Source organism: Metopolophium dirhodum, chromosome 6 (genome assembly GCF_019925205.1).
Source record: "Metopolophium dirhodum isolate CAU chromosome 6, ASM1992520v1, whole genome shotgun sequence".
NCBI classification, from domain to species: Eukaryota; Metazoa; Arthropoda; class Insecta; order Hemiptera; family Aphididae; genus Metopolophium; species Metopolophium dirhodum.
Window position 1 is genome coordinate 22752069 of NC_083565.1, and position 12235 is coordinate 22764303.

At 28.1% G+C, this 12235-nt stretch overlaps 2 protein-coding genes across 3 annotated transcripts; both read right to left on the reverse strand.

The window, feature by feature from the left end:
• Positions 1–7331: 7331 nt before the first annotated feature.
• LOC132947019 (52 kDa repressor of the inhibitor of the protein kinase-like) lies at positions 7332–10060 on the reverse strand. 2 transcript variants are annotated; one of them, XM_061017197.1, is made up of 8 exons: positions 10043–10060; positions 9836–9957; positions 9274–9630; positions 8696–9179; positions 8541–8627; positions 8177–8369; positions 7690–8018; positions 7332–7614 (listed from the first exon to the last, which is right to left on the reverse strand). In XM_061017197.1, exons 4-8 carry the CDS (start codon positions 8750–8752, stop codon positions 7501–7503), a joined length of 780 nt encoding a protein of 259 aa, XP_060873180.1. In that variant the 5' UTR covers positions 8753–9179; positions 9274–9630; positions 9836–9957; positions 10043–10060; the 3' UTR covers positions 7332–7500. The 2 variants fall into 2 exon arrangements, with proteins under 2 accessions (XP_060873180.1, XP_060873179.1); XM_061017196.1 differs by having other exon boundaries at positions 8469–8627.
• A 474-nt stretch (positions 10061–10534) lies between these two features.
• Positions 10535–11504, reverse strand: LOC132947020 (uncharacterized). The gene is made up of 3 exons (XM_061017198.1): positions 11253–11504; positions 11094–11195; positions 10535–10747 (listed from the first exon to the last, which is right to left on the reverse strand). Exons 1-3 carry the CDS (start codon positions 11334–11336, stop codon positions 10601–10603), a joined length of 333 nt encoding a protein of 110 aa, XP_060873181.1. The 5' UTR covers positions 11337–11504; the 3' UTR covers positions 10535–10600.
• Positions 11505–12235: the final 731 nt, after the last annotated feature.

The following is a 12235-nucleotide window of genomic DNA, read 5'->3' on the forward strand; positions in this document are numbered from 1 at the left end:
TAAACTTTAAGCGTTGTACGTGTGCGTAAAACACCGAAAATCGTGAACTTTGTAAGGCTATACCATAAAAACCAATGATTTGCAGGTAGTCGAGTTTTGGACAAGTACCTACATAGGTAACTTATAATAATTCATATTGTAAATTAATTAGGTACCAAAAATATATAACTTCTCAAACACTTTGTCTATTGGCACTGAATGTATTAGAATGTCTATAAACTTGCGGACCAGTTTGTATAGTTAAATTTGGCATGCGAACTATAATTGAAATAGAAAACCAGAATAGGTGCACTGCAGATCACAAAGATTTCTGTAAAAGAACATACGATTTATAAATTATTTATAATAAATATACCGTAAAGGTATACTGAGTACTTATATAATAATATATAAGTTCTTTGGATTTATCATAATAAATAATATATTTTATAATATCTATGGCATAATATATTTTATAATATCTATGGCAGTCGTCAATTGTCGAAATTCGTTGGCGACGGTTAACAATTCTAATAGTTTCAGAAATACTATTGTATAATAAATATAATATATTGTATATTTTGATTTCAGTGAACAAAAAAATAATAGGCTACAAATATAAACGGACAGTTCGTTAAACCGGATAAGTTGTAACATAAACTCGCAAATTTCGATTGATCAGGTTATTTTCATAAAATATTTCGATACTTTCAAGTTTCAGTTCATCGGAGTGAGGTGATTAGATGAAGATGGATGAAGATAGCTGTTTCTTCGGCGATGGCGGCACTCTAGCTACGTTTCACCGGAAGAGTAGATGTTTACGAGTAAGTTTGTTTTCATATTATTACCTACTATTTTACATTAATTACTTTTTAAACTTAAATTAAATATTCATTGCCACGGACAATCTGTTAACTAGGGGTGACGTAGAAGCATTTATAAGTTTAATCCCAATAACGCAATGTATAAAATACGCGAGACCGTCTTCGTTTCACCACGCCAAGTTTAATACGCACCTTTTTGCATGTTATACTATACGCCGGGTATCACCTTAGGTTTGCGCGAAGTATTTAAAACAATATAATGTTATTAATCTTTAAATTTTATATTTTTATATACATAAATTCATTATACACCTCATATATTTTATTAGCATACTTACACCTTTTTTAGTGTAGGTTATACCCTAGATGGCTATAGATATAGGTATTAAATGTCTTGCAATTATATATTTTACTATAATTATTAATTTCATTATAATATAATATAACAATACACTCTAAATTAAATTAGTTGTTATCAAGACAGACAGTCTTAAAACAAACTCTTTTCTGGACGTTTTCAAAACGTATTATGCTTAAAAAAAATTGCACAGTTGTCGTAGCAGTCAGTTGCTAGTTCAACCCGTGTGACATAAAATAGGAATTATTCTTGTTTTTTTAAATAGTTTTTTCGAAAAATATATGTAACATGTATAGCTCATACAATTATGAATTTATAGTTAATAGAAATGCGGATGTTTATACTTCATAGATATTTTTTTAGTTAATAATCGTGTAAATAATTTGATTAAACAATACGGTACTTACCTACTCATCAGTAGTATCAATTTATTTATATTACGTGTAAAATCACCAACACGAGGTGCAGACTGCGTTTAAAAAATTAAAAACATAAAATAAAATATAAAATAATGTTGTAGTAGAAGCTGGAAACTGTAGTTTATTTTAATTTATAATCCAATTAATATAACCGAGAATGTAACTATTAAATTCATCATTGAATGATTATTCAGAGATCACTTTGGGATAAATGTAAATTAAATTAAAAATAATTAAAAAACATTTTGTGAAAGGAACAAGATTACTGCTACTGCTAATATTTAAGTCTTAATTATTAACAAATAAATACAAATAATAGATTTTTTAATAGCTTTTTACTATTAACATTCAGTGTAAATATAGTTTCTGATCGACTTACCAATATGTAATAAACCTATATGTAATAAAATTTTTATTTAATAATTCATAAAATACAATATGCTCTTATAAAAATATTCTTGTGCTACTGATATCTATTCACCACCTTAATCAATAATTAAATTGATAAACGAAAATAATAATTAAAATAATACCTATATCATATTATTATAATTCAAATTCAAAATTATAAACTATTTTGGTTTATTGTCATATCAAATTTCAATGAACAAATTGGTCCTTAACACGGAACTCTTTGATATAAAAAGTTGCATTATAATATTATATCCGTGGATTCATCATATTGACGTACCTAGTATAATATCTATCATTTATTTATTTAATCTATGGCAAATCTCAAAGTCATTGCAGAAGACACAGTCGATTAAAAATTCTAAAATTTCAATAAGCAAAGAAGATATGAGCAAAAAACTTACTGCGTTTCGTATAATTTTATTTTTCATAAATCACAATATTCTAAGTTCTGGCTGTATTCTGGAGCGTTTCCTCATGGGCGTCGCAGTTCACACACGTCACGGATTCCGCCAAAAGAGTCGATAATTAAAGTAAGTTTGTTTTTATATTCTTTTGGGGCTTAAATTTACTTTTAAGACTTAAAACAAATATTTAATGTCACGAAAAATGTGCTATCCAAGTGTTGTAGGCGCATATTTTAGTCCCGGACTTAAAATGTATAAAATACGCGAGATATAAACGCCGTCGTCGTTTTTCCAGTCCCTGTTTGTAGAATAATTATAATTAATAGGTGAATACCTCTATACAGGGTACTTAATATAAATATATAAATATTTTGGTTTAATGGTCAACTGCCTATCCTGACGTGTGCGCACTTATGAATAATATAAGTACTCATATACTCGTATAGGTATATAAATATACCTATATAAATAGTGTAATACTACATACACGAATGGGTTACCTATTATGTCCCTAAAAGTTCAATAGTTATTATTATATTTATTTATTTTTTAAATATAGGTAGGTACATTACAAGACTCTAATTACAATCACATTTTTTTTTTATTTTTTTGAACACAATGTTTTAAAAATTATTAATTAATATATAATTTATTGGTATAGTACTAAATAAATTAATGAAATAAAACAAACACAACTACTATAATTATTAGTAATAATAATATACCTATCCACGTATAAATTATTAAAATACAAAACGAACAAACGAAAAACGATTCTGATCAAAGATTTCGTTGACTAATAAATAATATTGAGATTAAAGTAATTTATTTTTTCGGTAGAAAATCGGTATAAACATGAATTATAAATATTTTTTTATTTTCATAGGGGGTGGACAACCCCCTCACTCTTCCGCATTAATGCATCAGAAATTATTATTTATAATATTTAAATATAAACTGCATTTTCTGAATTTTCTAAAACATTGCTTTCCAAGCAAAGAATTCGTTTTATATATTATCAACGAATTGAAAAATGAAATTAGAACATTTATATGGGATAAAGTCAATTTTATAAAAACTTATTAGAAAAAAATTAAATACAATTAAATAAAGGTAATTTTTTTTCTTATATTTCTATTTTTTTACGTACCCATTATGTTCGATACTATAACTTCAGTCTTCAGTTATAGAAAACAACACTTGCCAATATGGAATTACTGTCGAATTTTTTTATTTTAAAATATTAAATAGCATCTGATCGACTGATGTGCTATAATGAAACTCAAAATATAACGAATACACTACCTATACACTTATCTAAATTCTATTTTATATTCGTTTAAATTGGACTTTTAATTTTTCTGGCCATTTTATTAAGCTTTGTAATATAAGTGCATTAAATCGTATTTTTAAGACATTTTTCTTATTTTTAATGCATTTAAATCCACGTCCTATTTATAACTTAACGTTATTTTGTATATACCAATCGATTAGTGTACACAATAAAAAGTATAATATTATTGATGGGTTAATAGGTTGATAACTATTATGTAGGTAGGTACAGTTTTGTACGTTCAATGTATCGTTCTTAATTCATAAAGTAGCTAAATGAGTCAAATGATTTTGTCAAAGGGTGGGGGGGAGGATATAGCTGATTTTTTAACATGCACTATTTCAAGGGCTCTTGACCTAAGGGACGCACCACTCTAAGGAGGAAAGACACAATTTCGTAAGGGGGAGGGGGGGGACGTGAAAATGTTTAAAAAAAAACACGAATTTATTTAGTTATTTTGTTATTTAGGTAATACATATTAATTAATAGGTATTTCTTAAATTTTTTTTATTATTTTATTTGAAACACTATTTTTAAAATATATTGGGATCAATAAAACTATTTTTATATAATTACTATTTTATATCAATTAGAATTTGTTTATAAACCAAGTAATAAATAAATTGTTACCAAGTAAAAAAACCGTTATCTATATTATAAATTTGAATTCAATTTACCGCATTTGCGTCTAGTAGAAACAAATAAATGTTTTTTTGAAGATAATGTAAAAATATTCATCATCCATCGGTTAGGACCATATATATATTTTCTATGATTGGGACGGTTAGGTTATAATTATAAATAATCTATGGAAAATGACAATCGTTTGAGACGAACAGCGATTCCAATACGTACTCACATATTTCGTTAGGTGCTATTAAGAATATTAAGCTAGGTGCCTATTTTTATAAATGTCATTAATCTCAATACTTCCAGACTGAACTTTTGGATCGGATATATGAAGACGCGCGCTGCATTTTCCTTGACGGAGACGCACAGCTCTGACACTAGACAATATTATACACTCAAAGGGACCGCGTTTCGCCGGAAGAATAAATAATTACGTAAGTTTTGTCCTACTACTCTGTGGACGCGGTAAACCTAATGTAAATATTTATTGTCAGACAAACTTATATACCCGTTAGACGTAGAGTAGTTGTTATAGGTGTACAAAAATTAGGATATTATGAAAAATACCTTAAATTATAATACTTTGCCTACAACTGTTAATTTATTGTTATAGTAGAATAATTTTTAAAATTTTAAATCAATGATTAGGTAATGCTTTTATAAGTAGGAAGGTAGGTTTTTATACCTACCTAACAAAATAAGAAAATACATAATGATTAATGTTATTTAATATGATTTGTAAGTACATAGCAGATTATACCCTATCACTTGGTGACGATTATTTTTGTTTTATACGTTCTTCGTAATTCAGTTCCGTCACGATAGTTTTAGTTTTCGTTAAATGTGAAACATACATCTTCTATGCATACGGGATACGGGCATTAAATATTTGGGTTTTAAGAGAACACCTCAAACGAAAATCTGTTAACTAAGTAATGTACAAGCATATACGTTTACTACTGCCTACCAAAGGCGCAATGTATAATAATAATAAATTATACGCCAGTCCGAACAATCCAAACGCTGTCTTACTCGTAGTCGAGTTCTAGTTGATAACTGACTTGTGAATAAATGTAATTGTTGTTAGGTATACAAATAAAACTAATAAATCCTTGAATACAACATTTAAAAATACAAACTCTGTGTAATAAAAATTATATTAGGTATTTATTGGTAGGTTTATATAATATCTGTAGACTGTAACGCATAGGTCATTAGAATATTGTAGAACATTTTACTGCATAAGATGCGTGTTATTTCAGAAATGGTATTCGTCAGTGAACATTTTCAAACTGGGAATAATATATCATAAGCAGATTGAAATGTGTGAACGTTTCAGTGTTTCGAAGACTAAGTTTCGTAGCAGATTTTGATTCCGTCACGGGGTATGTATTTTCTTATTTCTCAGTAGGTTTTTTTTTATTATAGTTAATTGATCAGGGGATGTATTGCCCGAAAATTTTCAATATTTGTATTGTAACTATACTGGTATAACGCTATTCGGGCTATCGATAAAGTCGTGTTCAAAATTAGAAAATTGGTGAGGTATGATATTTTTTTAAGCAATTCTTTCGAGTAGGGAATTCGCTCAATGATATTTAAATATTTTCACCGATAATCAAGTACGATGACTTGTAGGTAACTAGAGACTGAGTGAATAGGAATTAGGAAGTGTGTGATATGGCGAAGATAAGGAAATGGGTCAACAGGATTTCAGAATGTTTGGTGTATGAAAGGGAAAGATGAAAAAGAAATGTAAGGTTAGGGTAGGTAAGTGGAGTGAGAGTAGCAGATATGAGAATAATAAGTTAGGTGTTAAGATACAAAAGAGGATAGAATAAGAAATTAATTAATTAAGGGTAGTGTACAAATTGTAGTGAAAACAAGAGAGAATAGGTTTAGGTGGTTCGGTCACTGTATGATAAGAGATAGTGAGAGTGGCTATAGAAGTTAATTTAGGGGGGAAATGAGGGGCGAGAAGACTGAAGAAGAGATGGATAGACAGAATACCGATCATATGGAGGAGTGGAATGAGAGTGGCTGAACCTGTATATAGCTGTGAGAGACGGGGGAAGAAAAAGTGTAAAGGTAGAATAGTTATGTTAACAATACGTAGGTAATACGTAACGTAATCAGTTGATAAATATTTTCTTTCATTGTTATGTTTACAATATCGAATACCTTGATGGTTAGTAGGAAAAGATCATCACAAAGCTCACGACCAGTGATGGTAGTCGTCTATCATCACCATAGCTTCAACTAACCATAGGTTTATTTAACTAACCTTCTTATGACTCATTAGGACACTTTGAATAAAAAGATCCTGAGTTGCAGGTTGCCAAACTTAATTGTTTGATTATCAAGTTGATCCTTTGATTGTTGACACCATGGATAGTCCACGCCTATGTTAAATACATTTCAGGCCGCGTTCCCGGAGGGGAAGGCAATTGAGGCTCCTTTATATTGATAGTCGATACTCGATATAGGTATACTTTATTTGGCCTCAATTGTTCCCCTCGAAGACCGATGATAAGACCATTATGTCCTATCCATATCTTTATTATCTATGATGGAGCCATACCCAGCTCACTCGTGTAAACTTGTTGCTGGTTGGGATGTCAGCGCACTATTTGTTTTCCATCTTTGACCCGCGCGCAGCATACCAAATGTACGATTAAGAAAACACTAAAATGATTGTGCGTGGGTCAGAGAGAGAAATAAATGGTGCGCTAAAAATCTGACATCCTCTTCAGTGGCGTATTTAGGATTTTCTTGAGGGGGGGGGATATAGAAATTAGAAATACATTTTCAAAGAAACCAGTCATGCAAGACTTTTTTTTTTTGCTAATCCCTAATTTTTAATCACTAATCAAGTATAGGTATTTTAAAAGACAATATTAATCAATGAATAGCATTTTAAGTTTAACATAATAATCTAATGAATAAATAATATATTAATAGCTTAATATAGATTTATAATAATCAACACAATGAAATAAATTTATAAAATATTTAGCTAATTAATAATTTGTTCTGTAAAAATGTAAAATATCATATAATTATATTGATCATTGATATCTATTATCTACATAGGTATATATAACACATAGGCACATATAGCCATTTATTTGCAGTGATTTTACAAAACAAACTCCAGTCTTCTATTTTTCAGAGACAATTCATCAATGACTTCATCTGGTGTAATCTTTGTTTCTGTATGACATGCTAATAGAGCCAATCCATTCAGTCTAGTCTATAATAACAATGAAATACACAATTTTATAAATACTTTCAATAATATATCATAATTTAAAATCTGCAAATTTACTTCATTCATACTATTCCTGAGATAAGTTTTAATTCTTTTTAAATTAGAGAATGATCGTTCAGGAGTTGTTGTTGACACTGGAAGCGTACAAAATATTTTTATCAACATGTAAATGTTGGGATAAAATTCTTTATCACAAATTTCTAATGCCTGTAATCCTGAACTAAGAATGATATTATCTGTAAATAGTTTTGTTTTCCACATATTGAATTCGGCTATGCTATTGAATTTATCTACAACGGGTGAATATATGTTCACAAGCTTATTAAATTGTTCTCGGTCATTTATCTCTAGTGGCAATGGCTGGGTTTTAAAAATGCAATCGAACCCTATAACAGTAAATATCAAATAATAAAATACTTTGGCAAATTAGTTATTTATATAGCTATTCAGTATTTGTACTTATATTATAATTTATAATAATATAATGTCAATAGAGATTTTTTTTTGAAAATATAATATAAAATATGTAATAACTAGTTTATACCTTCAAAAATACTTTTATGATTTATAAAACGCTCAGTAAGTTGTGATATAAAGTAATCAATATATGGTAAAAATACTGTTACACGATAGTATTGTTCGGTAGAATGATTTTGTAAATTTGGATTAGCTCTATGTGTTTGTTTAGAAGAAATTCTTTTCTCTAGCAATTCAATTCCAACATCATCTGCCATTTTCTGTAATATATTAATAAATATTTGGGGGTATATTTATGATGTAGGTTCATCATAAATATTATTTTAAATATTAAACAGTATATTAAAGTAAAAGATTACTTTGACATTATTATAGATAATTTTGAATTCTATTTCATTATTTTCTCTGATACATTTTAAAGTAGCTATTACATTTTCTACTATGAGTATTGTCTTTTTCAAATCAATTTGAACTTTTTGCAATTGTTTACACAGCGGAAGTCCATAAGAAAATAATACCTAAAACAAAATTTAAAAATAACACAATATATGTACCTAAATGTATATAAAATAGATATTATCTGAACCTTTATAACAATCAAAGAAATCATAAACTCTGAATCTTTTAACGCTTTCTGAAGCATTTCAGCATCTGTTGATTCTTTCTAATCAGATATAATGTCTAACGCATTGAGAACAATTGAAAATAGTACAGAAAAATCATTTACAGAATCATAACGTTGAATCCAACGAGTAGCACAAAGCCGTTTGAGTTGTTTTACTTGGGGTGCATTATTTGAATTCTCAATGGTATTTAAAAGAACAGAATTTCTTTTAGGGGTATTGAAAAAATTATAAATTTTTTCGATCACCCCCAAACAATTTCTGATAGGTTTTATGCCACTAGCTGTTGAAACAGCTAAATTCAGCGAATGTGCTGCACAATGTACATATTATATAGCGTTGGGGTATTTAGATTTCACAATAGTCTGTACTCCTTTAAATCGACCAGCCATATTACTGGCCCCATCATAGCCTTGGCCATATAAATAATTGCAATCAATTCCACATCTGTTTAAGCATACCAACAAAAAAATGTAATTAAATAATATAAATAAATAAAGTGAATAAATAAATAAATCATAAATGTGTTATTTACAATTACCATTTAATATTGAGTTAGCCAAGTCATAACCAGTCAAGCTATCAATTTCAAAAAATCGTAAAAAGTTCTCATGCAACTTATTGTTTTTATCAATATATCAAACACATATACTGAGTTGCTCTTTAGTCGATATGTCGGTTGTTTCATCAGCCAGAACAGAGAAACATTTAGATTTATTAATCACATTAACTAGTTTCCTTAGTAAAATTGTGTAACATGACTGAATTATTTCATTTTGTATAATTGGACTCGTATATTTATTACGTTTCCCTGAACCCTCAAGAACATTACGCAAAAATTCATCTCCTTTTGCTCTGTACTTGAGAATACCACGGAAATGGCCTTGCCTTGAATCATCTAAAAAATAAAAGTTAAAAGTTGCAAACAATAATAACATGTTTTTTACAATAATAATTGTAAATCCATAATTAGCATGACTGGAGCATTATTGTCCAATAGTTATATGACATTGATAATTCAGTTTAATTATACTTAAGTATTATTATTATTAAATGGTAAAAGTTTATACAATTTAGTTTTTAGTTTCTATATTTATGCTTACCATCTACTAAGATATCACCAAAATCTCTATGTCCTCTCAAAGCCAACTCTTCTTTACCACATAGAATTATACACTCAATAATTGGTCCTATTTTCCTTCTATTTTCTTCAATTTGTACCATTCTAAACAAATTCACAGAATCAATGTACTTCAAAAATTTAAACTTTAAAGTAAGGGTTATCATATTATGCATTTAATATTACCTACCTATTATTATCTATGCGTTCTATTATAGACAGTTCCTTTTTTTCTATTATTTTAAAAAGTGTTCAGAGTCTAGAACAGACAATGTATGATATTTCAAACTTCCACGAGCCCGAAAAGTCTAAAAAAAAATGTATTAAATATTTTAGCAAATGTCTCTGGAATAAATCATTTAAATTATCAAACCTCTTTTGCCTTCTTCCAGTTGCTGAAAGCAACAGTAACAAGGCTACCCAAAGGCTGGCTTCCAACACCACCATTTTTTGCAAACAGTACACAGTATTTACAGAATGTCCCATTTTTGACATTTGAATACGCCAGCCAATTAAATTCTTTTAGCCATTTATGCTGAAATCTTAAGCCACGTTTTTCATTTTTTGCAAGCAATGGGAATTTATATTCAACATCTGGTACCCATAGATTAGTTAGCACCTTGAATAAATATCATTTTAAATAACAAACTAATTAGTTTTAATAAATATTATAAAATTAAATTTAAAATATAGACATTAAATAAAAATAAATATGCATAATTTAAAAAAAATACTAATTCAATAAATATTAATGTGTTAAGTATTGAAATAATTTATCAACTAGTATGTAACTTACAAGCTTTTTATCAGCATCTGTTAAAGATAAACATTCTACAAAATAACCTATGTCATTAGCATTGCCGAGCGTTTGATTATTTTCACAAATAAAATCATCCTTTAATAAATAATTGAAACATATTATTATATTAATGCCACAATAATAACTAGAATATATTAAACAATTTTTAAGCCAAATTATTAAATTGTATTTGTTTCCATATGTCAAGTAAAACATGCTATTTGAAGCTAATAAATATATAATAATATATAATACAATGCCTAAATAATTTAAGAGATCTATTTAAGTGAGTTATAAATTTATAAGCTGTGACCACTGATCATAAAAGCATATAAACCTATATAAGCATAACTAATTTAGTTTTTTTTTAAGAATAACAAAGTAAACAAATTTGAAATTTGAACAATTAACTTTTTATATATTCAATGAAATAATTAATTACTTGCTGTAATCGTGAATTCGATGCCTCACTAAAACTTTCTAAAGAATTTGTGGTACATGCAGACTTGTTTACTTCTGTAATTTTTCTTACTGGTGAGTTCACCTAAATATCACAAAAACTTGAATTTACATTTCAAATTTCACAAAAATTAGCACTTACTTCAGTCTCGTTATTTTCATTTTCTCTTCGAATTTTTTTATTGCTTGTGAAAAATGATAACAAGGTATTCTTTTTTGATGTCATTGAAAAAAGTAGGTAAATTATATTGAAAAATAAAATACCGTATATAAATAAAAGTAAATTTGACCATAAAATATCACTTTCAATCACGAATTAATATAATATTTCTTAAATAGTTGTTTTAATACTCAATTTATTATCATTTGAGCAATGAAGTATAAACAGAACACCGAATAGTGTGCATAAATTAATGATTATCATAAACATAAAACAATTACTGTGTAATTGAATATTACCTACTATAGGTTAGGTATATTAGATCATATTATCAAAATATCGTACATTTGTTTATGATCTAATAATAGAATACATGACACTGTGGATACAAATCAGGGACAAACGTTATCATTTGTTCCACTGAGATAAGAGATTGTGTATAATTTTGCCTATATTCACTCCTCATTAATTATAATAATATCAGATTTCATACATCGTTAGTTGTGATTTGTGATTACTGATTACAGGTAATTACAGTTGCGGTTTGCATACTAGTAGGTATATTAAGGTTTATGGGAACAGACTAAAAAAAAAAAAGGCCAAGGGGGATCTATCCCCCATATCCCCCGCCCCCGTAAATACGCCACTGATCCTCTTAAGTGTTATCAAGTTGAAGAAGCAGTTGATTGTTGACAATTTGACATTTAACATTAATTGTGGTAGGTATTATGATTGGACAAAAGTAATTAGCAGGGATGTGAATTTAATGCAATGAAAATGTGTTAAATATTTGCCTGCATGTATGCACTAAAAACAGGCAAATATATGCACTGAAATATTCAAAAATATTCAAAAAAATACTGAATGAAAACGTTTTTATTTAAATTTTTTTAAATTAATAAATAATAATTCAAATTGGTTTACACAAAAAATTCTTTATTTACACACTTGGTAGGTAGGTATGT